The sequence below is a fragment of the Populus alba genome, chromosome 19 (genome assembly GCF_005239225.2).
Source record: "Populus alba chromosome 19, ASM523922v2, whole genome shotgun sequence".
Lineage (NCBI taxonomy): Eukaryota > Viridiplantae > Streptophyta > Magnoliopsida > Malpighiales > Salicaceae > Populus > Populus alba.
Window position 1 is genome coordinate 20,898,400 of NC_133302.1, and position 24,354 is coordinate 20,922,753.

General features: G+C 34.2%; 3 protein-coding genes and 1 pseudogene across 3 annotated transcripts; 3 read left to right on the forward strand and 1 right to left on the reverse strand.

The window, feature by feature from the left end:
* The first annotated feature begins 844 nt into the window (after positions 1–844).
* On the forward strand, positions 845–2,233 carry LOC118029148 (universal stress protein PHOS32). The gene is made up of 2 exons (XM_035032958.2): positions 845–1,676; positions 2,208–2,233. The coding sequence occupies exons 1-2, from the start codon at positions 926–928 to the stop codon at positions 2,231–2,233; spliced, it is 777 nt and encodes a 258-aa protein (XP_034888849.2). The 5' UTR covers positions 845–925.
* A 1,121-nt stretch (positions 2,234–3,354) lies between these two features.
* On the reverse strand, positions 3,355–7,523 carry LOC118029150 (uncharacterized; annotated as a pseudogene).
* Positions 7,524–16,287: 8,764 nt separating this feature from the next.
* On the forward strand, positions 16,288–19,736 carry LOC118029140 (uncharacterized). The gene is made up of 3 exons (XM_035032951.1): positions 16,288–17,393; positions 17,426–18,665; positions 19,104–19,736. Exons 1-3 carry the CDS (start codon positions 16,288–16,290, stop codon positions 19,734–19,736), a joined length of 2,979 nt encoding a protein of 992 aa, XP_034888842.1.
* A 3,271-nt stretch (positions 19,737–23,007) lies between these two features.
* Positions 23,008–24,079, forward strand: LOC140955078 (G-type lectin S-receptor-like serine/threonine-protein kinase At4g03230). Its single transcript, XM_073406618.1, has one exon. The coding sequence runs from the start codon at positions 23,069–23,071 to the stop codon at positions 24,077–24,079; it is 1,011 nt and encodes a 336-aa protein (XP_073262719.1). The 5' UTR covers positions 23,008–23,068.
* Positions 24,080–24,354: the final 275 nt, after the last annotated feature.

Consider the following 24,354-nt stretch of genomic DNA (forward strand, 5'->3'; position numbering starts at 1 on the left):
ATTCTAACCAAAAGCCCATGGTAGGAAGTATAAGGAACATCCTCTGACTTTTTTTTTTTTTTTTTTTTTTTTTTTACCCTTGAGTTAGATATGATTCTACTATGCAACAAATAATCAATAGTTAAATAGAGTTATGATTAATAATTTAATGGGGATAGATGTGTTATATTATTATAACATGATCTAAATTAGTCATTATTAGCATTTAAAACTTGATTGAACTAATAGATATCATTGTAATCTGTTAATTTAGAACTTGATTTGAGTTAAATTTGATGTTAAATTTATAAAGTCAAATTTATATATTTTTTATTTTTAAAAATATAAAAATTAACTCTAAAAATATTCTAAAAAACATCTTCTTTAATAAAACATGTTTTATCTTTTATATATATATATATATATATATTTCAAAAAGACTAAGCAAACACAATAATAAGCAAAATAATTATTCTTTTAAAATCAAATTTCATCACATATTTATTTTTTATTAGGCATAAATTATAAAAAAATTCTAATTGCGTGTTTTTAGTATTGTAACGGTCTAAAAGTGTGTTTCTTAAAATGTATTTTAATTAAAAATATATTAAAATAATTTTTATTAATTTTTAATATTAAATACATTAAAATTAATATTTTTAAGATAAATATTTTTTTTTTAAAATCAATATAAAAAAAAAAATTTATTGCATTATAAATAAAATTTAAAAACTGAATCAACTAAGTAGAAATTCCTGAAGTTAAAATGCAAAACCGCACTACGTCGCAGCCACATGAATAAACGAGCCTTCGTAAACCTCCACTCCAACTCAAGAATTTCTATAAATACCCGGACAAAAATCGTGGCCATGATTTCATCCTTCTCCTAAAAGTCAACCATAACCCAAAATAGACGAGAGAAAAGCTTCCCGTTTCTTTGATCAAAATGAACTCAAAACAACCATGCCAGTCTGAACCGGACCTCCCAGTTCCACCACTCCCCGCCCTCAGCGTCCGCTCCCCTTCTCTCTCCACCGCCCCCACAGCCAACCGCCGTGTTGCCATAGCCGTGGACCTTTCCGACGAGAGTGCATATGCAGTCAAATGGGCGGTCCAGAACTACCTCCGTCCAGGTGATGCCGTGATCCTCCTCCACGTCCGGCCTACCTCTGCCCTCTACGGCGCTGATTGGGGGTCCATTCAACACCAAATCAATAACAACAAAACCCCTTTTGATCAAAATGACCCAGACAGTTCTGACAATCAAGAAAGGCAGAAACTTGAGGATGATTTTGATAGTTTTACAAATAACAAAGCCAATTTGCTGGCTAAACCATTGTTGGAGGCTGATGTTCCTTTCAAGATTCATATAGTGCAGGATCATGACATGAAGGAGAGGCTTTGTTTGGAAGTTGAGAGGTTGGGGTTAAGTGCTGTGATAATGGGAAGTAGAGGTTTTGGTGCTACAAGAAAGATGGGGGGTGGTAAAGGAGGGACTGTTGGTGGTGGGAGATTAGGGAGTGTTAGTGATTATTGTGTGAGCATTGTGTTTTGTCCTGTTGTGTTGTTAGGTGTAATGATGATGGTAAAAGAGGAAGAGAGTGTGAAAATAGGAGGTCTTGGTGAGGAGGTCGAGGAGGGTCTTCATCCTGTGCCTGAGGAGGACCAAGAGGAGTGTTTTGATGATGAGCTGAAAGGTTTGTATTTTGGAACTTTTTTGCGTCATTTTTAGCTATGAAATGACGAGTTCTTGATTTTGTGATGTGGGTTTTGTTTTGTGTGAGGAAATTTTGGGTTAGGTGATTGGTTTGGTTAATAGTGTTGTTTGCTTTTCTTGTTATGCTTTGGTTTGCTTGCTTTGCTGTGGTTTGGAAATTTTAGGTATGTTTTGTGTTGATGTTAGTGATGCTACGTGGAGAATTTCTTTTTTGATCTTGCTTGTAAAATTTTAAGTTTGCTTTGGGTGATTGATTAGAAAAATCTGTTGTCCAAAATTCTATAGGGAATAAAGTTTATTTAAAAAAAAAAAAAACAGTAATCTTAGCATAGATTTGTTGAATTGAATATTCCGAGTTTCTAAACTCATAGATGCTGTTCTAGTTCGTTTATGGGGAATTAGCTATCGAAACTTGTTTGTTGTGTTGGCAAATTGGTGGGCACCCTTGGCTAGCATATCTGTTACGAGGAATGAGCTGAGTATTGATAAAACTTTGGGCCCTTTGTGGTAGGCTGGGATATAGGAAAGGAGAGGTAGATCTATATTCAATTCTTGTGTAGGAAATAGCCTAACTATCCTCTGTTTCCTGTCTTTTTGGAACTTATATCAGCGAGACTTTGGACCTCTTGACTCTCTCTCATGCTTTTGGTAATAAACATTGTTGGATTTATTTGTTTCTTAAACTGTGTTTTCTTCGCTTGTTAGTCCTATGTTTCCTAGTTTGCCTGACTTCTACCATGTTTATGAATTGTCATCATTGTATAACTCTTAACCTCTCTTGTAACACAGATGCTTAAAAATGTGCTTGGTGCAATTGCAAGCTCCCTCTGATTCAGGTGCTGCTTTATTGTACTTGTTTTTTCTTTGTAAATCTTGATGAGCTCCCCCCCCCCCCCGCCAAATTTTGTACAGAAAGGGAAAAGGGTTTAAGATGAGAAGTATGAATTGTGGGTTTTATTTACTGCATGGGGCACAAAATTATTGCAGTAACTGATTTTTTTTTTTTTTTTTTTTAAAATATAAGATGTGCATTGTTCAGATTTTCTAATCATACCTTTTATTCGATTAACTCATTAGTTATTTTGTCCTCAATAAGATGCCAAGTTTATTGCAATCTATTGACCAAATCTGATATATGTATATATATGTTTCTTGCAGCTAACAATTTTAAGGCCCAAAATATGTGAAAGGCTGTGGATTGTCATGAAGTTTATAGGGTATAATTTAGACATAATTTTCTTTGTTGGACAACGAACCAGGTTGCTTCTCTTGTACATGGATCACGATGTCTGACAGAATAATTACTTCCTTTCTGGCTTAATGGCTTCTTTAGAACTCAATTCAACTGTTTTTTCTTCTTTTTTTTTAATCAAGATGATGTATTGCCAGTTACATATCTAAATGTTTTACTCATTATCTCTGAGAATTTGGTTTTTTTTAGCATTTCAGTGTCTCTGAACTGGTTTTTGGAGTTGTACAGATTTTAAAAAGTTCCATGGCTTTTATTTCTTGTTTCTGGACATCTTTTGCCTCCCCGGTTTCTCTTGGATTTGTAAAAAACATTGCAGCTTGCATGATGATGTTAAATTATACTCTCCTTCCTTTTTCTGGCCAACATGTTATTTTACATTATGCTCCTGGTCTACTTGGGCTATTTTTCAATATGTTCCACTTAAAAGGAGAAAGTATTGCTTGAGCCTTACCCCCCATTGCACAGGAAAATTAGGCAGATTGAAGAGTAGCATGGCTATGAAACTTGCAGAAAGGCTTGGTTCTGCATATCGAGAGAACCTTCAATATCCGAAACCATACAGCCAATGTTCACATTCCTCTCGGGTTCTTGTGTGACGTTATGGTAACAAATTCATTAAAATAACACCTCAGAGTGCCAACAGTGCAAGAAAAATAAACACCACTCACGATCAGGGTAAACCAAAACATTAGGATAATTCTAGTGCATAACAAGTGTGCAACTGCCTTGAGTAACAAATAATTCTGAGATAGGAAACCCCATATAACCAAAGTAATGATCCAGCCGGACTTTTGAAAGGCATAATAGAATCTCCTAGAAAGCTCCAGTGTCCCCTCACTTCGACTCCTGTGAACTGAGGACGACTCTGATCTAAAGTTCAGGAGTTTGCTACGAGATCATGATGACGAAGACTGGTTGTTGCTTGGGTTCCACTTGGTTGTGAACGGAGATGCCTTCCACTTGACCGTTTAGTTGAGATCACAGGTTGACTTTACGAGCATGAGTTGATGAAGGTATGGCCTTGCACCACCAAGACCATGGCTAGCCTTTCTCACAGCCTTGTTATCTGACCTGAGACCACGATCAAATTGATGGCTGCTGATGCCTAGCCTAACTGATCGATCGGCTGTGTCTTTCAAAGTGCTGGCTTTAATTGACTGCCGATTGAAAGTTAAATCAGATGGGGAAGAAGGCCTTGCAGATATTTCTTGAGTTGTTCATCTCCGACATTTTCTGGGCCGGGTTTCCTTCCAAGCTGATGGCTTGCAAGGAGCTGTAGTTAGCTGCCAGTTGACCTAGACATTTGGTTGTCGAGATTTTGTTGAAACGCAGATCCAGCAAAGACAGTTTCAACAAACGGTGGAGACCCTCTACCTCGCTTATTTTATTTGCTGCCAAGTATAACTCTTTCAAGAAGAACACGATGCCAGACCTTTAATAAAAGAAAGTAGTGTTACAAGAATCAACACGTATAATGATAGAAGATTTCAACACTAACCACAGAAAAAAGAGAAACAAATAGGAAAGCTACAACCATCAAACGAAAATCCAGCACATAACATACCGTGTCCAATTCTGAATATACGGTTGTAGCTCAAATCAAGTACACGAAGGCGGTAAGCTCACGTAAACCCTCAATGGTGGAAATATTGTTTCTTGACAAATTCAACATATGAAGTCCTCGAGGGAGGGCACCAAGCTGTTATTCTCACTGCAAATGGGTATATACAACAAACACAAATTTAGTTCAAGGCTATTCAACAAGGCACATAAAAAAATCATGGAAGGAATAAAATGGGATGAAGTTGAAAAGCAAACCTATAGAGTTCCCGGATAGATTAAGCATCCTTAGGCTACCAAATACACCAAGAAATGGGATCACTGCCAGCTCATGGTTTGACAGATGAGCCGTGGTAGCAGAGACACTCAAAGAAGAGATGTATCTTTTAGCAGCTTCTATGCCAGGAGCGTCCTTATTATCAACCTTTGCAGAAGTCAAATCATTGGAATCTCCCTTTACTGGGTCATCAGTACCAGGCAATCCATTTGTTTCTTCCAAAGGGCCAAAGTGTTGAAGATTGTTTACCCAATCCTTGATACGCTTCATTTTAAAATCCTTACTCGGCAATTCTTCCCACTGCTGAGTGGAGGATTCTCCTTGAAGATCTTTTGCCAAGTTCACCTCATCCATAACCGGCATTATCCAGTTCTGTGCCAAAGCTGAGTAATTATAAGACTCAAAACCTTCATCAATACAACTTCCAATATTGTTTTCCTCAGTATTAGGCATGTTATCATCCCTTCCTTGCTCTTTCATTTTCTGAGTTTCACCCCCCTGAATTGAAATCGTTGTCAACCTCTTGCCTAGATCATGTAGGTCCTCAGAAGATCTTGATTGTGGTGCTAAATATTCAAAAGAATGTCCATGGGAAGTCAGTGCATAAGGGCCCATGTCTGAAAAAGAGCATGACTTTTCGATCATAGGAGGGCTGTGAGGTGACTGGTTACCAGATAAATTGCCACCATCACCAGAAAATGGAGTTTCAGAATTTTCAGGTCCTTCCTTCTCAGAATAATGACGATTGTCAATTGAGAATATGCATTCCTTCTTAACAAAACCGTAACTCCCATGAAAAGATCCTAGTTGCAGAGCTTTCTCGTGCTCACTAGTTGTGCTTATTCCTGAATCCTTGCTTCCATCTGGTCTGAGTAACCCATTCTGATCAAGGGAATCACTATAGACTCCTTGATCTATCTCCTCAGTATCATTGTCACATAGAACCCTTCCTTCATGGCATAATCCACTACCTAGAGACTGACTTTTCCTAATAAGCCTTGTCTGATGGCCTCCCATGTCATTCTTGTCATCCATTTTGTTCTCAGTCTTGTCAGATTTCCAGCTTTGTTCAACAGATACATCAGCTCTTGTAGCATCCCTGACACCATTACTAATTTGATTACCCGCTTGTGCCTTTGGAAGTATTAATCTTGAAGATTTAGTCAATGGCAGAGCTTGAATATGAGATAGATCTTCTAAACTCTTATGCCTTGCTTCATCAGAAGGTTGGGCTGTTTTCTGAAGGAGAAACAAAAACTCTGATCAGAAAAAGCCATGGTACAATAACATCAAAGATGCTACCTCCAAGTCAGTGATTCCTCCACATACCTTTGATTTGTGAGAATGGATGCGAGCACTGAAGCATGAGAACCTAACCATTGTAACAATACTAACACAAGCTACACGTCCACAATTGCCAAGACTTGAATTACATTAAGAATGCTATCAGCAAGCAACTATTGTATTTCTTCTTCCTAACGTCCAGACTCCAGGAGCCCAGAACAGAGACCAGACCCGACTTTGCTAACTTGTTATCTTCAACTATCATCAAGCTTACAGCAACCTAGAAAAACTTAGCCATAATCAAGCGACAAGCCCTCTGAAACACGACACAGCCTCCAAACATGAGATGATCTTGATCGCCTTAAAGCACAAAGAAATATCACACCCTCATTATCACCCCACACCCTCCTAGAGGTGTGAGAATGCTTTGAGTTTGTTGCGGCGGCCAGAGTGAACCAAAATCTTCGCCAACTAGGAAAACCCAATTCCTAACCTGCATAAGAGATGCTGGCCTGAAAATAAGGAGAAAAAAAGGTTGAGATAAATTTACTGCAATTTCACCCAAGAAACATAAAGCAAGAAAACCAAAAGAAAAGGAAACAATATACAGCTTGTAGGGTTGCAACTGATAACCATGGTATCAGTAACACATGCAGATCAGCATTGGATTGGTCCAATAAAGAGAACAAAGCATGAGAAAAAAAAAAAACTACTTGATGCAATTAGATAACGAAAAATAGCATCTGAAGAACCTTTCTTTCTCGAGCATGGATCATAAACAAGAACCAAAAGCAATTAACCATCATTCATGTACACTGTACAGCCATCATTCCTTAGAAATTAATAAGGAAATAGCTACCACATATAGCCAATGCAGCAGCAAATAAACTAGAACCAACCATAGCAAATTCCAATGTTAACCCAAGATCAAAAGGCAGAACTTTATGAAGGAGAGGCACATTGCTGCTATTCAAAGACACAAGAGACCAAACTATGCAATAAACAAAGAAACAGGAATACAAGGATATCAAGCACGATGAGCTTTTAGCTCGAAAACAAGCGGAGAGAATTCATTCTCTCAAACAAAAAAACAAACCCACTCCACAAACTAGTAAATTACATGAATCAAAACCAAGAAATATACAAAAAAAAAAAAAATTCATTTTGAGAAAAACAAAAATAAAAGTAATTAACACCCAAAAAACTAAGGGAGAAAGAGAAAGATGTTACCTTTCTTTAGCCAGGTTTTGATAAAGACAATGGCCTTTGTCAGAGAAAAAGGCTTTGTTTTTATTTAGCTGTTCTGTGCTGTTCTTGAGCTAGAAAAAAAAATTCATTATTACAATGAAAAAAAAAAACTGTAAAATATATTTATTTATTTTGAGAGAGATTTGATCAAGGAAGAAGCAAAGGTTGGAACTTGGCTAACCCTAAGATTTTGTGGATTGCAATTTGTGATTGTGATTTTTTATAGACCAAAATATCAATGGCTGTGATTAAAAATAAAATTCCAAAGGTTTTGTTTTATACTCCATTAATGTGGAAAGAACAAATGCAAAGATTGAATTGGATTCTTGGTTAATAAAACTGTGGTCCTGTTTTGGTGCTTTAAATTCTAAAAGTGTACTCGTTTACAGAATGCGTACTCTTTTTGTAAAAACATTAATAATATCTCTTAAATATTTAGGAAATATATTTTTATTATTTTTTCATGTATATTTGAAAAGTAAAATCTTAAATAATCTTCATGTTTTTTGCTAAGTAGAAACATGCAAGATGCTAGATTTTTCTTAACTTCAAACTCAAGATAATGCCATGGAGGCTCATGAATATGTAATGTGTGTTTTTTCTTAAGACTAGGATTCAAATGCACAATTTCTTGTTTAAAATAGAATTTGGGAATAACTTAAAAAAAGAGTTTGTTTTGTGTTAGCAAAAAAAGAAGGTTTGCAAGAAGGAGGAGGAGGGTGTTTGTCTGTTTGAGAGTTTAATTATGATTGTTTTTTTAAATTATTTTTTGTGCTAAAATATATTTAAAATAATATATATTTTTTATTTTTAAAAAAATTATTTTTAAGATATTCAAAACATATAAAAATTAAATTTTTTTTTTAAAAAAAAACAAGATTTACACCACATATTCACATATATCTTGTAGTTTAAGAATGAAAATGATGCCAAGCCACCTAACTAGTAGTTTCCTAAGGAGGAGGGAATGACTTCCCGTGGAGGTACCGCAAATTGACATAAAGTGATTGGCTTTTTCATGTGTATTACTATTTGTTTTTGATTTATTTTCAACCATATGAAAACAATACCTATATCAATTATTAAGCTTTGATTTTTTTTTTTTTGTCATTGATGATGTATCATTGTTAATGATCTGGAATTTAAAGACAAGAAAAAACAAATAACTAACGAATTAGGTGTCGACATTAAAATAGAGCTAAAAATGGAGTGTTAATCTCACTCCTTTAATTGAGTAATTACTGAATTTATCTTTGTAATCGAGTAAAATCTTAAATATTACTGATTATACGAATTTAAAGTTTCATTTTTTGTTGTTAAAATATGAATTGGATGCATGATGGGGATTTGTGCAATCACATAATCATGATTATACTTAAAAATAGTTACTAGTATAATAATTTCAAATTTTAAAGGGCTGGTTTGATTATTGCAAAAATAGGTTCATTTTTTTTTAATTTTTTATATTCGAACCTCCTCGAGTTTAACATCCCATGAAATATATAAAATTTATGTGAATGCACTCACCGAGCCGATGTTGGGGCGTGCCATTAAAATCGTCCAAGAAAAGATTTAATTTCGATTAATATATGTGAGCTGATCAATGTGAAATGTGTGCTTTTAAAATCTTCTAGATAAGAGATTTAACCTCTATTGATATGCAAGCTAGTACAAAAATATTTTTTAATGTCGAACCAAAAAAGTTGTAGAGAACATGCTAATTTTGTTTACATTTTTTATGTATTAAATTCATGTTTGATATTGTGTTTTAAACAAAGTTAGATAGATTTTAAAAAATATATTTTTTTAAATTATATTTTTATATTTTTAAATCGTTTTAATGTGCTAATATAAAAATTAAATTCTAAAATAAAAAATTATTTTAATATATTTCCAATACTTTAAAAATAATCATTACCGTATTCTCAACGTACTATTAATATTTTAAACTTTAAGAGGTTAAATCATCTCTTCATCTCCATCCTTGCCTATACAAGATGATTCTCTACCATCGGGAAAAAAACTTTAAAATTTTATTTGCTTGATTTAAGTCACAAATATGAAATATTATTTCCTACTATAATTTAAGTCTTAAGTTCGGTGTTTTATTTGGACATGGATGGAATGAAAATCCATCACAAATTGAAGAACATCCTTGTAAAAAAAGAAAGAAACAATTATCAAAACACAGAAATATGTGTGAAATGAATTTCAAGTGGTGAGTATACATGAAATGTTTCATTTAATTAGCTAGGGAGGGTTCTAGCTCCCTCCCTCACTTATTAAAGAATATTTGATGTAGTGGATACAGAAGAAAAGGTAAAAAAGAGGCAGCAAAATCAAAGATCATCAATTATTTCATTCCTCTATGATCCAATCAAATCATAGCTAGGGAATGTACGTAGGTTCCACCATTAATAAATATTCCAAGGAAGTGGCCTCCAAACAATTCTTGCTTTGAGCGTAATCGAATTATCGAACACATTCATATAAGCCTTGGTTTTATCGGGGAAAAAAAATAAACAAAAAAGCATGGAATTGATGAGTGATGGATTGGGGTAAATGCTCCCCAACCACAGCCAAAGGAAAGGGATAAGGGAATACGAAGATGTCAAGAGAAGCACAAGATTATGATAAAGGGAACCATGAATGTAGACACAGTTTTACTCGCATATATATAATTAGATAACCATTGGTTTTTTTTGTTTGATCATCATTATCATCATCATCATTATTATTGTTGTTATTATTATACTCCTCCAAGCTCATATCATTTTTTTTCTTTTTCTTTTTAATTATTTTGTTTCTCATTTTTAATTATTTTGTTTCTCATTAGCTAATTTTCACTTGATTATTTTATTATATATATAAAAAACTAAATGGAAATGGATAGTATTTGTAAACATAGATTTAGATTACTCTTCACATGACGTGAAGGTGTAATTACCATTTTGCTTTTTCTAAAAATAATCAAATCTATAAAGAACAATTTAGCCTTTTTACATAACTTTAATATTATTTAAATGAAAAAAAACTAATGGGGTGTGGGAAAAGCCCATACATTTCAAGCAGCATGTCCTGAAAGCAAAAATATTATTTTACCATCTCATTGAAAACACTTTTGTCCTTTTTAAATTGGTGTAATGCGTATCAGTGGTTGTACGGTAATTTTTTGTCCATGATATTTTTTTTCTTTTTTCTCTCTTTCCTTTTTTAAAAATTAAAATTTGGTCATTTTTTTTATTGATATTTTAACTTTATTTTTTGTTTTTTTTATTTATAATTTTTTTTCTTAAATCATTTGTAAAAGTTTTATTTGTTTTTAAATTCATCATTTAATCCTAATTTATTATATTTATTTTTTTCAATTTAGTCCTTATTCTTTTGATTAATAATTTTTTTATTAGCCCTTTTGTAAAGGTTTTATTGATTTTGAATTTTATCATTCAATCCAAGTTTATGACATATTATTTTTTTTCAATTTTGGTCCTTAGTCCTTTGATTTTTTGTCCTTTTATTTAAGTTATTTTTCTTTTCAATCTCATTCTCCAATAAAAAAATTATAGTTGCCCTCTAATTTTTTTTTTTATTTTTATTTTTATCCTTAGTCTTTTAATTTTAAAGTTTTTGTTTTGGATCTTTTTGTGTAATTGATTTTTTTTTTTTTAATTTTGTCATTCATCATTTGATTTGTTGGGGATTAGACTTCACAATTATTCCATCTATGGTGCTTCCAGTCTAATAACCTATGTCACTTGGAAAGTTAACGGGGGTTGATATCTATTTTTTATTTTATTTTATTTTTTGATTTCATTGTTTGACATTATTCATTTAAAAAAATTAGCATTGTTGTTTTTTTTTTAATTTCTTTTCTATAAGGTTATTCTCATCTCATGATCTAATATATAAGTCTGATGGGTTAACCCAGACTGAATCTACCCTTATTGTCTAGGTTACATGCCTATCGTGTTACCTTGAGTCAGTTTCTTTGTTTTTTTTTTTTTTTTTTTTTATCAAATCTTGTTCTTCTATATTTAATTGATTAAAAATTAAACTACATTATTTTTTCCGCTATTAGAAAAAATGTTTATTTTTTATTTTTTTTTGTCAATTTACTATCGTTGTTTTTTCCCCCTCAAGTTATTGTGATATTTGTTTTTTAATTTTTGCCCTTTTACTATCATTAATTTTTTTTTTATTATCTAATTAAAAATAAACAAGCTTATTCTGAGTTGTAGAGTTTTCTTTTGTTTTAAAACGCACTTCCAACATTTAAGTAAATTGTTTTTTTTTTTTAAAAAAAAACCCATGTCGTTACTCGTGCCCATATCTAAGTAATGAGCCCATGTCTAGTAATATAATATAATTGGATAATAATAATAATAATAATAATATGAAAACACGACAGTCATATGCCTGACCATCTATGAATGACCTAAATGACTCTAAATTTGATGATGGATTTTCAAGGGTTTAAAAGATGAAATTTCAAAGATTTTTTAGGTAAGAGATATTTATGGATCCCACGAAATGTGTCGAATGAATAAAAAAAAGTCATGGGTATTGGCTGTCTTCATGAGACTTCACTGAACCTCTGTGAATGCTCTCAAGGTCTCGTTCCATTTGCACAAAATGATTGGTCAGGAGCTTCTGTTAGTTCTTTGCAGCCTGGGAACAAGGAAGGTGATGCAAAGGAAGATTGGTGGCAAAAAATGTCAAGAGTCTCATATTCTCTGTGATATGAAGTTGTGAAAAACTCGTGTCTGTGACTGGTCCGTGAGTTTCTTCTATCTCTAGCATTGCTCTGAAAAACAAGTCCCTTATGGATATAAGAAACGCTCTAATGTTTAATTAAGTTAACAAATGTATAATAGAAATGAGAGAAAAATGTTCAGTTTTTCCCCCTTCATGATGACATGATTTTTAGGGGTTTTTAGAAAGCTTAGGGTTTAATTGAAGAACCTAGGGTTTAATTGAAAACCTTAAGTTCTAATAAAATTTTAAATTTAATAAATATTTAATTATTTATCGGTAAAAAACCCCAATTAAATCTAGAATTTCTAATTTCATTTATATATATATATATATATATTCCACCATAGAATTGGCACTAGCTTTAGTTTAGTTTAATTAAGAGGGAAGAAATAAAAGGGAATAATTGAATTCCAGAATAGGTGTAAGAAAATCATATGCTGTATAATAGATTTTATGTTGAAATTAATATATTCTAAATTTTGTTTATGTTGTGAATTATTGATAAGGATTGAAAATCCCTAATTTAATGCAAGTTAGATTTTATGTTGAAACAAAGCTGGAAGAGAAGAATCTTGTTTGATTGATTCACCTTGGTTTATGTGTTGTAGTTAATTAGTATGTTAATAATATTGTTTTAATTATGTTAGAGAGAAAGATTTGTTTGAGTTATGGTGCTGTGCAAATTTTTAGAATTGTTAATGAGAATTTACTGCGTTGAGTGGAATTGGTATTAAGATTTTGATTTTGTAAGAGAGAATAATGTGAAAATCTTAGGTAATCTCGCATGCAAGAGAGATATTGTTGATTTTTTTTTTTAAATAAGATATAATAAAAATGTTATTTTTTTATGCTCAACTTGTTTAGATAATAAAGATAAAGTTATTAACGTGTAATATGGATAAGAGCATTGGTAGTTCTTCTAGTGGCGCTTTTAACTAGGCACTTAAGGCATATACACCCTTTTTTGTCACCATAACTAGGCACTTAAGGCATATACACCCTTTTTTGATGCAAGCTTGATGAGTGCTGCCTCATAAAAGGGGTGTCTGATATGCACGGAATGTATATATTGAGAAGTACATTGCGTAATGGAAATCAGACTAAAGCATGCAAGTTTGTTTTATTTCCTTGCATGATTTAAAAAAAAAACAATGAGAATAATTTTTTAATAGTTAATTTTAATGAACAAATATAATTTCAGGTTTACAAATATGGAGGTTGCTCGTAAAAGAATATTGGTGATGAAATCACTAATAGAAGTATCTTTGTTTCAATGGAATTAAGTTTTTAAAAATCCTTATTGGAAGCCTAAAATTGATGCATGATACAAAAAGTTTAAGGTTAGTATATACATATTAATTTTTTAATTATTATTTTATTTTAATCTTTTTTTTTTTAATTTTAATGAATTAATTATTTTATAAAATTGACGTGAAGGAAAAAGTTAGTATATGCTTTCTATTAAAGGCTACAACTCTTAAACACAATCCAAGACCGATTAAACTTTTTGTTTAAACTCGCATAGAAAATAAAGATTATAGGAAAAAAGGTTGCAATAACTTGTAAATAACCAAGCTTAGAAGTTTGTAGTAAATTGGATCTTAACAATTTTGTTCTTAAGTTATTATTTTTTTAAAATTTGTTGATTTTTTTTCTTCAAAAAACATATAATACCCAATTGTAGGATAGATACATGGATGATCCTTCATCCATAACTCAATTTGAATTTGTGGTTAAAGGCTTAATTATTCAGTGAACATGATAGAAATCGGGTTTAAAATATCTCAAACGCTACAATCAAGGATATGCGAAGAGGTCATAGTATATCGACCATTGGTTCCTCGTAATAGAGTTTGAGCTCTAAATCTCTAGTTGTCCAAGAAATTATATGAGAATAAGTTAAGGTTCAGACGATTCAATTTAGTACTAAAATGATCCAAGTTTATTAGAAACAAACAAACATAAGCGATTATACGAGGAGCTATTATGAAGCCTTGGTGATCCATGTTACAATTAAAATTTCTTGTGAAAGCTTTTGCCTCGAATAATGGTTCATCTCCTTCTTCCCTTTCTAGTTTCTTCTCTTCCTTTGCCCCTGATTTTTTTTCTTTCTCAACTCGGTTTTATGATAGATAAATAATAATTTTAAAAAAATTTGATTGAATTTAAAACAATCTTGGGAGTAGAAGACAGATCTTACTTATCATGAGATGCATACAATATAAATAAAAGAGAGATATTGACTTGCGATTTGAAGTAAGGAAAAGCAAATCCCATCTTCATTGGCTGAGTTGTTTATCTTTTCAGGTTGAAGATCACCATGTGGTCTACCTCATTGTTCACCTAGTTCTTCTGTCTCCTTTCTCCCTTTGTAGTTTCTGTCCTTTAAATAATTTTTATTCAAACTGATATTTTTCAAATTAATAATAAAAATTTAGTTTTTTTTTTTTTAGTTTTATTTCTTTTATTTTTTTATCTTTTTTTTTTTAATATTACATAAACTACTAATGGATTCACTAACAAAATAAGTGCCTAAAAAAATTATAGAAAGTTGAAAAATAATTACATATTTTTGCCATTGAATTTTATAAATAGAATTACCAATTAAATAAGTTAGTCTGAAAGATTTAAAGAGTTCAAAAAAATTACAAGAATCGCCACTAACATTATATGAATCATCGACAAGATAATTTTGTCGGTTATATGAATTCAATCATCAATGAAATTACCAACCGGTTATTCTTTCAGTGATTTGTCATACTCATCGATAAAATTATTGATGAAATAATGCTGATAATTTTTTTTGCTTGACACACTTTTTTTTTTGAAAATCTTTTAGTAATTATATTATTGACATAATAACCAACAAAATAGAAATCATCAAAGACAAGTCTTTCATTGACCACTTATCGTCCATCATTCTGTCAATAAAGTTTTCCTCGCAAAATGAGTGTTTAATATTGATGAATTATTCCATCGGTATTATGCAATATATATTCTAGTTGAGATTAAAATCATTTGAAAACAAAACAAAAAACATTAATTAAAAGCCTTTTCAAGCTAAATACGCTTTTAAAGTACATTCAAAATACAGTTTCAACGGTAAAAAAAACAGATACTAAATTTGAAATTTGGACATGTAATTTAATTTCAATTAATATGTAAACTCGTTAGAAGATAAATTTTTATCATCATCTTAATAAAAAAATACAAAGAAAATGTTATAATCCCTGTCTCAGAATGAGTGTCCATTGTAATATAAAATTACATTTGCTTCCTTAATTATCACACTCCCCATGAGTCTCAAAATGATCTGTGTAATGATTCCCAAATCCCAGTTCTTTCTCCGTTGCCAACCAAACAGCATAATATCTGGTGCCTTCACCATATCATCAAGAAAATAAGGCAAAGGATGAGGTTGTATGCTTCTATCAATTATGTAAATTCAACAGAAAATTAACCCAACAATAAAAGAAAAAAAATATATTGATGCTTTCACAAACAGAAGATTGAAGAATATGCGGGGATAAGAACCGGAGGATGTAAGCAACAAATTGATTCTGCAACACAAAATAGGAAGGAAATAATTGAATAAAATGTGAAGGAATAAAAGCAGATTGCTAGAAGAAGGGTTCCGCGGTCTAAAATGATTATCAACTTTTGACAACCACAATCTGTAAAAGTAGCAATTATGTGTTAAAACAATAAACATCAACAGCAATGAAACACGAAATTCGGAATGCAAGAGTAGTTAAGAGGCAATTTGATGTAGAACACGTTGCAGCCTGCATCACTGATGGCCAAAGAGAAAGCTAGCTATAGTTGAACCAGCAACAAACAACTCGTGGCAGAGAGAAATCAGGAACAACAGCTGGCTTCTCCAATCTAGCTTAGGACTCTCAGTTATGCTTTAAATATTAGAAGTTAATTAACGTCAGAACTCTAGTATGTTTTTTTCCAATTCAGTTATTTCTTTCCTAGTTGAATTAGGATGTGCAGCTTATATAAGGGCTGCTTAGTTTCATTGTAAGATAACTTTTAATTTAGATTTAATAAACTTTCTCTTAGAGAATTCCATTCTCTGGCTCGTGGAATCGAGCATTACTTGTGTTCGTGGACTCGAACAATTACTTTCCTTCAAAACAGACGGTGATCTGTTTTCTTCAAAGCTTCCGCTACGTCAGTTGGTATCAGAGCATGCTTAATCCTGAACTGATGGAGAATGCACGAAACGAGAGCGAAATCCTCAGCAGCGGTGAACGTGAGGATACTCTGGTTACTAGGACAGAATTCAGGAATTTCCAGCATGAAACACGTCAGGCATTACGAGAGATCCAGGCAACCCTTGCTAAGCTAACAACAAGAAACCATCAGAGGGGCAATGACCCTCCCGGTCGTCACCCCTATAGAGACAGAACTGACGTTCTGTTTGAACGCCATCCAGGGATGCCACGAAGGCAACCAATCTATGACGATACCTTGAGCGAGGACGAAGATGAAGCTGAAACCATGCTTCAAGGTAATCGCAGGAGAGACCAAAGAGAGCCAGACCGACAAACGTTTCGCATGAAGATGGATCTTCCCAGTTTTAATGGCCAACTTCAGATTGAAGGATTCCTTGATTGGCTGGTGTTAGTTGAACGATTTTTCAACTATATGGACATCCCTGAAGACAAAAGGGTCAAGCTAGTAGCATACAGGCTCCTGGGAGGGGCTTCGGCATGGTGGGAACAACTACAAACCATGCGATTGCGACAGGGAAAGGGCATGGTGCAGACCTGGGCAAAAAAGAAGTGGCTACTAAGGTCCAGGTATCTACCTCCTGATTATGAACAAGTTCTATTTAAACAATATCAAGACTGCAAGCAAGGAAGCAGGACTGTCGAGACTTTCCTAGAAGAATTCCATCGGTTATCATCTCGAAATAACCTGTTGGAAACCGAAGCACAACAGGTGGCCAGATTTGTTGGAGGATTACGATGGACTATACAAGATCGGGTGGCAATGCAGACAGTATATACCTTGACTGAAGCAGTAGCGTTAGCTATTAAGGTGGAAACCCAACTGGACAGAACAAAGACAACACTCGGAGGAAGAGGTTTCGTGGACAATAATCGGGTGGTGATGAACAAAGGCAAAGCTCCCATGGCACAACCATTCTTCTCTAAAGCTGTAAGCAACAACGGGGCTCCCACGCAACCAGTCTCTATCGCACCACCAGAGATAGCACCCCGTAATCCTTATGCTCGTCCAGCAGGGGATAAATGCTATAGATGTGGACAACCAGGGACCGCTCCAACCAAAGTCCAAGGAGAGGCACTGTCAACCTAGTGGAATAAGGAGAGGATTGCAGACGTGAGGCAGAAGAGAATGAAGCAGTCTATGCTTATGAAGAACAAGAAATAACAGGTGGTGATGAGGGAGAGCTCTTATCACATTCACTAGTAGTCCAACAGCTATTACTTACTCCAAAGCAGGAAGAACCATCCCAGCGGCACAAGATCTTCAGAACCAGATGCACTGTAAACAAAAGAGTTTGTGATATTATTATTGACAGTGGCAGTAGCGAGAACATAGTGTCAAAAATCATGGTTACTAAACTTGGTTTGCAAACTGGAAAGCACCCTTACCCGTATAAAATTGGATGGATCAAGCGAGGAAATGAAGTGAAGATAACCGAAACCTGTCACATTAAATTCTCAATTGGAAAGAACTACGTCGATGAGGTTATATGTGACGTAGTAGAAATGGATGCCTGTCATATAATTTTGGGCCGCCCTTGGCAATATGATGTGGATGCTACTTATCGGGGTCGTGATAACGTATATGTCTTCATGAAGGGTGATCTAAAGGTCGTGCTAGGACCAATGAAAGAAGAACCCATCAACATCAAGTCAAAAACAAAGAGCAATTCAGTAATGTTACTGGACGGAGGACAATTCATGGAAGAAGCCAAGGAAGCCTATGAGATTTTCGCGATAGTGGTAGGAGGAGAAGCCTGCAAGGAATCCAATAACATCCCCCCAACACTGACACCTCTGCTGGAAGAATTTCAGGAACTTATACCCGCTGAACTACCTAATGGGTTACCTCCCATACGGAACGTTCAACACCAGATTGACTTAATGCCAGGAGCTAGCTTGCCTAATCGACCACATTACCGGATGAACCCCAAAGAAAGTCAGGCGCTTCAGGAACAGGTTGAAGAACTGATCAAAAAGGGTTTGGTACAAGAGAGCATGAGCCCTTGTGCGGTTCCAACATTATTAGTCCCGAAGAAGGATGGCAGTTGGCGCATGTGCATCGACAGTCGGGAAATCAATAAAATCACTATTAAATATCGATTTCCTATCCCTCGGTTAGAAGACATGCTAGACATGTTATCCGGATCCAAAGTCTTTTCAAAAATTGACTTGCGCAGCGGGTACCATCAAATTCGGATAAGGCCAGGCGATGAATGGAAGACTGCTTTTAAAAAAAAGGAGGGATTATATGAATGGTTAGTAATACCATTTGGGCTAACCAATGCACCCAGCACTTTCATGCGTTTCATGAACCATATATTAAAATCCATTACAGGAAAATTCGTAGTGGTATACTTCGACGATATACTAATATATAGTCAAACCGAAGCTGATCATGTTGCACACCTACGAGAAGTACTTCAAATCCTACGGCAAAATAAGCTGTATGTTAATCTGAAGAAGTGAAGCTTTATGACCAACAGCTTATTATTTCTGGGATTCATTGTCAGTGCAGATGGAATTAAGGTGGATGAAGAAAAAATCAGCGCCATTAGAGAGTGGCCAACTCCATAAACTGTAAGTGAGGTCCGTAGTTTTCATGGCTTGGCAACATTTTACAGGCGATTCGTGAGGGATTTTAGTCGAATTGTCGCGCCCATTACTGAATGCATGAAAAAGGGGAAATTCCATTAGGGAGAAGAAGCAGAGCAGAGTTTTAGGTTGATTAAAGATAAACTATCCTCTGCCCCAGTCTTGGCACTACCAGATTTTGATAAACTGTTTCAGGTAGAGTGTGATGCTTCTATTGTTGGCATTGGTGCTGTTCTATCTCAAGACGGCAAGCCAATCGCATTTTACAGCGAAAAACTCAGCGAGGCTCGTCGAAAATGGTCTACCTATGAGCTGGAATTATATGCTGTCTTTCGTGCATTGAAAGTCTGGGAGCACTACCTAGTGCAACGGGAGTTTGTCATATTCAGTGATCATCAAGCATTAAAATTTCTCAACAACCAGAACAATATCAACCGGATGCATGCATGTTGGATCTCCTTCATACAACGATTCAGCTTCTCTTTGAAACACAAGGCAGGTCGTTTGAATCAGGCAGCTGATGCCTTAAGCCGAAGAGCTCTGCTACTGGTCACGCTACAAACTGAAGTAACAGGATTTGACTACCTCAAAGAATTATATTCAACCGATGAAGACTTTCAGGATGTTTGGGCAAAGTGTCAAGCCGGGACCCCTGTCAGTGGGTTACACATTCAGGAAGGGTATCTTTTTCATGGCAACCAATTGTGCATCCCCAGGAGCTCCCTGCGAGCTCAAATTGTCCAGGAATTACACGGTGGAGGCTTGAGCGGACACTTAGGACGAGATAAAACCATAACCCTTGTTGAAGAGCGGTATTATTGGCCATAATTGAAACGTGATGTTGGCAGTCATGTTAAGAGATGCCCCATCTGTCAAGCTGCCAAGGGACAATCCCAAAATACTGGTTTATACATGCCTCTACCCATTCCAGCAGCACCGTGAGAGGATCTTTCCATGGACTTTTTCTTAGGCCTCCAACGCACCCAACGCGGATTTGATTCCGTATACATTGTCGTCGACAGGTACTAAAAAATGGCTCACTTTATTGCTTGTAAAAAGACCGCGGATGCAGTTCATGTCGCAAATATGTTTTTCAAAGAGATTGTTCGTCTACATGGGGTTCCTAAATCCATCACTTCAGACAGAGACACCAAATTCTTAAGCCATTTTTGGAGAACCTTATGGCGGCGTTTTGACACATCCCTGAACTTCAGTAGCACCAGTCACCCTCAGTCGGATGGACAAACGGAAGTAGTCAACCGCACTCTCGAGAACTTAATTCGCTGTCTTTCCGGTACAAAGCCGAAACAATGGGATATTACTCTTGCTCAAGCTGAATTTGCCTATAATAGCATGCTCAACCGATCTACAGGAAAGACACCATTCCAGATTGTTTACTGCTGTCCACCTCGACATGCCTTAGACTTAGTTCCCCTGCCTAAACTTCCTGGTGTAAGTATTGCAGCAGACGACATGGCTGAACGAATTGCAACTATTCAAGACCAAGTGCGGCACAATCTAGCGACATCCAACGCCAAATATAAAACAGCAGCTGATAAGAAGAGAAGAGCCCAGATATTTCAAGCCGGCGACCTCGTCATGGTGTACTTGAGCAAAGGACGACTACCTGTAGGCACATACAATAAATTGAAAGACAAGAAATATGGTCCTTTCCAAGTTCAACGCAAAATCAATGACAATGCCTATATCATCGACCTTCCTGCCGACATGGCCATTTCCTCTACTTTCAATGTCGCAGATTTGTATGCATATCATCCCCCTGATGAGGCGTCTTCACACATCACTAACTCGGGGTCGAGTTCTTTTCACGCAGGGGAGACTGATGTAGAACACATTGCAGCCTGCATCACTGATGACCAAACGTTGCAGCCTGCATCACTGATGGCCAAAGAGAAAGCTAGCTATAGTTGAACCAGCAACAAACAACTCGTGGCAGAGAAAAATCAGGAACAACAGCTGGCTTCTCCAATCTAGCTTAGGACTCTCAGTTATGCTTTAAATATTAGAAGTTAATTAACATCAGAACTCTAGTATGTTTTTTTCCAATTCAGTTATTTCTTTCCTAGTTGAATTAGGATGTGCAGCTTATATAAGAGCTGCTTAGTTTCATTGTAAGATAACTTTTAATTCAGATTTAATAAACTTTCTCTTAGAGAATTCCATTCTCTGGCTCGTGGAATCGAGCATTACTTGTGTTCGTGGACTCGAACAATTACTTTCCTTCAAAACAGACGGTTATCTGTTTTCTTCAAAGCTTCCGCTACGTCACAATTCCAGCAGGCAAGAAAGAAAAGGTAAAAGCTTAACTATGAATATTCAAGTGCTAAGGAGTTAATTAAAAAAAAGGAATTTTTTAGTTTAAATCTTACCACTTGCATTTCTCAACCCATATATAAATATACAATTGTTGGAGATCTCAAGTTAATGAATTCTCTCCCATTGTTTGGTTCTTGAGAGTGAATCCACAGTATCAAAAAAGAAGAAGAAGCAGCAGTTCGTCTTCAAAGTTGAACTTTGGCAATGAACAAATTACTTCGTTTTAAAGTTTAATGTTTTTCTTGTGTTTGAAAATGCTTCTATTTCTGCTTTTGTGTATTTTTTAAAAGTAATTTTAACTTGAAAAAACATCAAATTAATATTTTTTTTCTAGTATTTTATGATAGTTTTGATATATTGATGTCAAAAATAAAAAAAAATCTAAATAAAATATTATTTTAAAATATTTTCAAATAAAACTATTTTAAAAAGCACTATGCACTACAATCTTCAATACACACTAAGAAAAATAAATGTATAACCAAACAATCATATATATATATATATATATATATATATATATATATATATATATATCAAGAAATGTTAATTGTGTCTTTCATGTCTATATATATCTGAAGAAATCTCTATCATATCAATGTTGAGACTAAAATTTAGGATAGCTATATAAATACGATGAACTGAAATAAAAATGTCATTTTTTTTTTACTAGAATTTAAAACTTTAGCAACTCTTTGAGGTATATTAGAGTAGCTAGACACAACAATGGGAGGGAAAGTAATAACACGACATTTATTTATAGGCTAGAAAAGGATCATATTGCCCCAAACATGGTCAGACCAATACTATATCAAGGCATGCACATTTGTTTTAGTGAAATTCGTAACCTGAGTTTATTTTTTTTTTGTAGATTTTTTTTAATTAATTATTTTTAATATTGAGTTATTTAATAATTAAACTTTATGAATTTAGTCAGTTTTTTTCAACATTGAGTATTACAACTGGATCAAAAAATTTTACATTTTGACCTGAGTTGACTTATATCAACTTTTTTTCAACCTTTTTTTAAATTATATATATTTTTTTAATTTTTTTCATTCAACATTTTAGTTGCTAAAAATTGAGCTTCAACTTTTTTTTCTTTTGATTTTTTTTTTCTATGGAGTTATCACATTTTAATTTGATTTAATCTCTCTTTATATATATATATATATATATATATATGAGATTATCTCAATCTTATGTTAAAGGTCATAGAGTTTATGAGTTAACCCATTTTAACCGTGTTTTTTCTATTTTTGTTTTTATTAATTGTTTTTAGTTTCGTAGACCTTTAACTTTGGGTTGTTTAGTAATTTGGACGGCTTTGGTCAATTTCTTTTTAGCCTTTATTTCTTGTCAATTTTCTTACTAGTTTATTTATTTATGTTGTATTTATTTTATTCTTATTATTTAAATTACTAATTAAACCAATGACTTCTTCTTAGAATTATTTTTCTTAACATTTTTTTATGTTAAAAAACTCCGAAACGTGGCAAATGACGGGTCATAAATCTAGTTTTAGTCTACAATTACTATTGAATTCCATGGATATTCGCTTCCTTATCACTCCTCCGTTTGCTTACAACTAGTTAGTGATTGACATTTTAAAACATAACTACTACCGGCACATATATAGTATCATATTCCCAATTTTAAATTTTTGCCGATGACAAGGAAAATGTTGTCGTGTTCTAATGATTGACTTTTTGAATTCAGTAAAGCATCCTCTCCCTTCCTTTATGGTCAGCGTCAACAAAGAACAAGTGCAGTGAAAATTTGCTTTGCAGTTGGCCTTAGTGATACATTCATGGTTATGGTTGATGGTAAGAAGAGGTCTTAACCAGAGAGATCTATGTGCAATGCATAGCATGCTATCAACCGTTTTCTTTTCTTATGCCTTCTTATTATGCTCCTCCCTTTTATGTTGCTTTGCTAGAGATACCATCACATATGCTGGTAGTTTGATTAGTCATGATGGTGGAGAAACTCTTGTTTCAGCAGGAAAAAGGTTTGAACTGGGGTTCTTTACTCCTGAACAAAACAAAAGCTACGTAGGAATTTGGTATTACACGAATCCACGAATAGTTGTGTGGGTTGCCAATCGAAACAGCCCACTTCTTGATGATGGAGCAGTTTTGGCTGTCACAGATGATGGGAACCTCAAGATTTTGGATAAAAATGAAAATCTTGTTTGGTCTACAGAGCTTCAATCAACATCAAAACCAGGGTCTCGGTTGGCTAAGCTCTTAGATTCTGGGAACTTGGTTTTTGGTGATAGGAATACCCTTTTGACAACTATTCTATGGCAAAGCTTTGACCATCCAACTGATACATTTCTTTCAGGTATGAAGATGAGTGTGAATCTAAAATTGACTTCATGGAAAAGTGAAGTTGATCCACAAAAAGGTAACTTCACATTTCAGCTAGATGAAGAAGGGGACCAGTTTGTTATCTCCGATGGCTATATAAAGCACTGGACTAGTGGGAAGTCAAGTGATTTCTTTAGACCAGAAAGAATGCCTGATGTTATAGAATATTTTCTATCGAACTTCACCAAAGGTTTTGAATCCATTTCTGTTTCTAATCCAACTTCAATACTCAACGGAATAAATATATCACTCTCAGATTTTAGTAATACAAGGATTAGGTTGGACGTTAAAGGGGAGCTACAATACTTGAGCTATAACACAAATAGGTCTAAGCTATGGTGGGAGCCGAAAGACAAATGCAGTGTGTATAATGCCTGTGGGAACTTTGGCAGCTGCAATCTATACAATAAAGTGGCTTGCAGATGTTTGCCAGGATTTGAGCCCACGTCACTGGAAAATTGAAAAACAATTATCTATTTTTGCCACTGAAATTTATAGATAGAATTTCCAATTAAATAAGTTAGTCAAAAAGATCTAGAGAGTTCAAAAAAATTAGAAGAATTGCCACTAACATAATGTGGATCAACGATAAGATAATTCTATTGGTAATATGAATTCAATCATTGATAGAATTATCAATGTTTGGTGATTTATTATACTCATTGATAAAATTACCAATGGAATGATGTTGATAATTTTTTTGTTTGACACACTTTTTTCTTTTGAAAATCTATTGG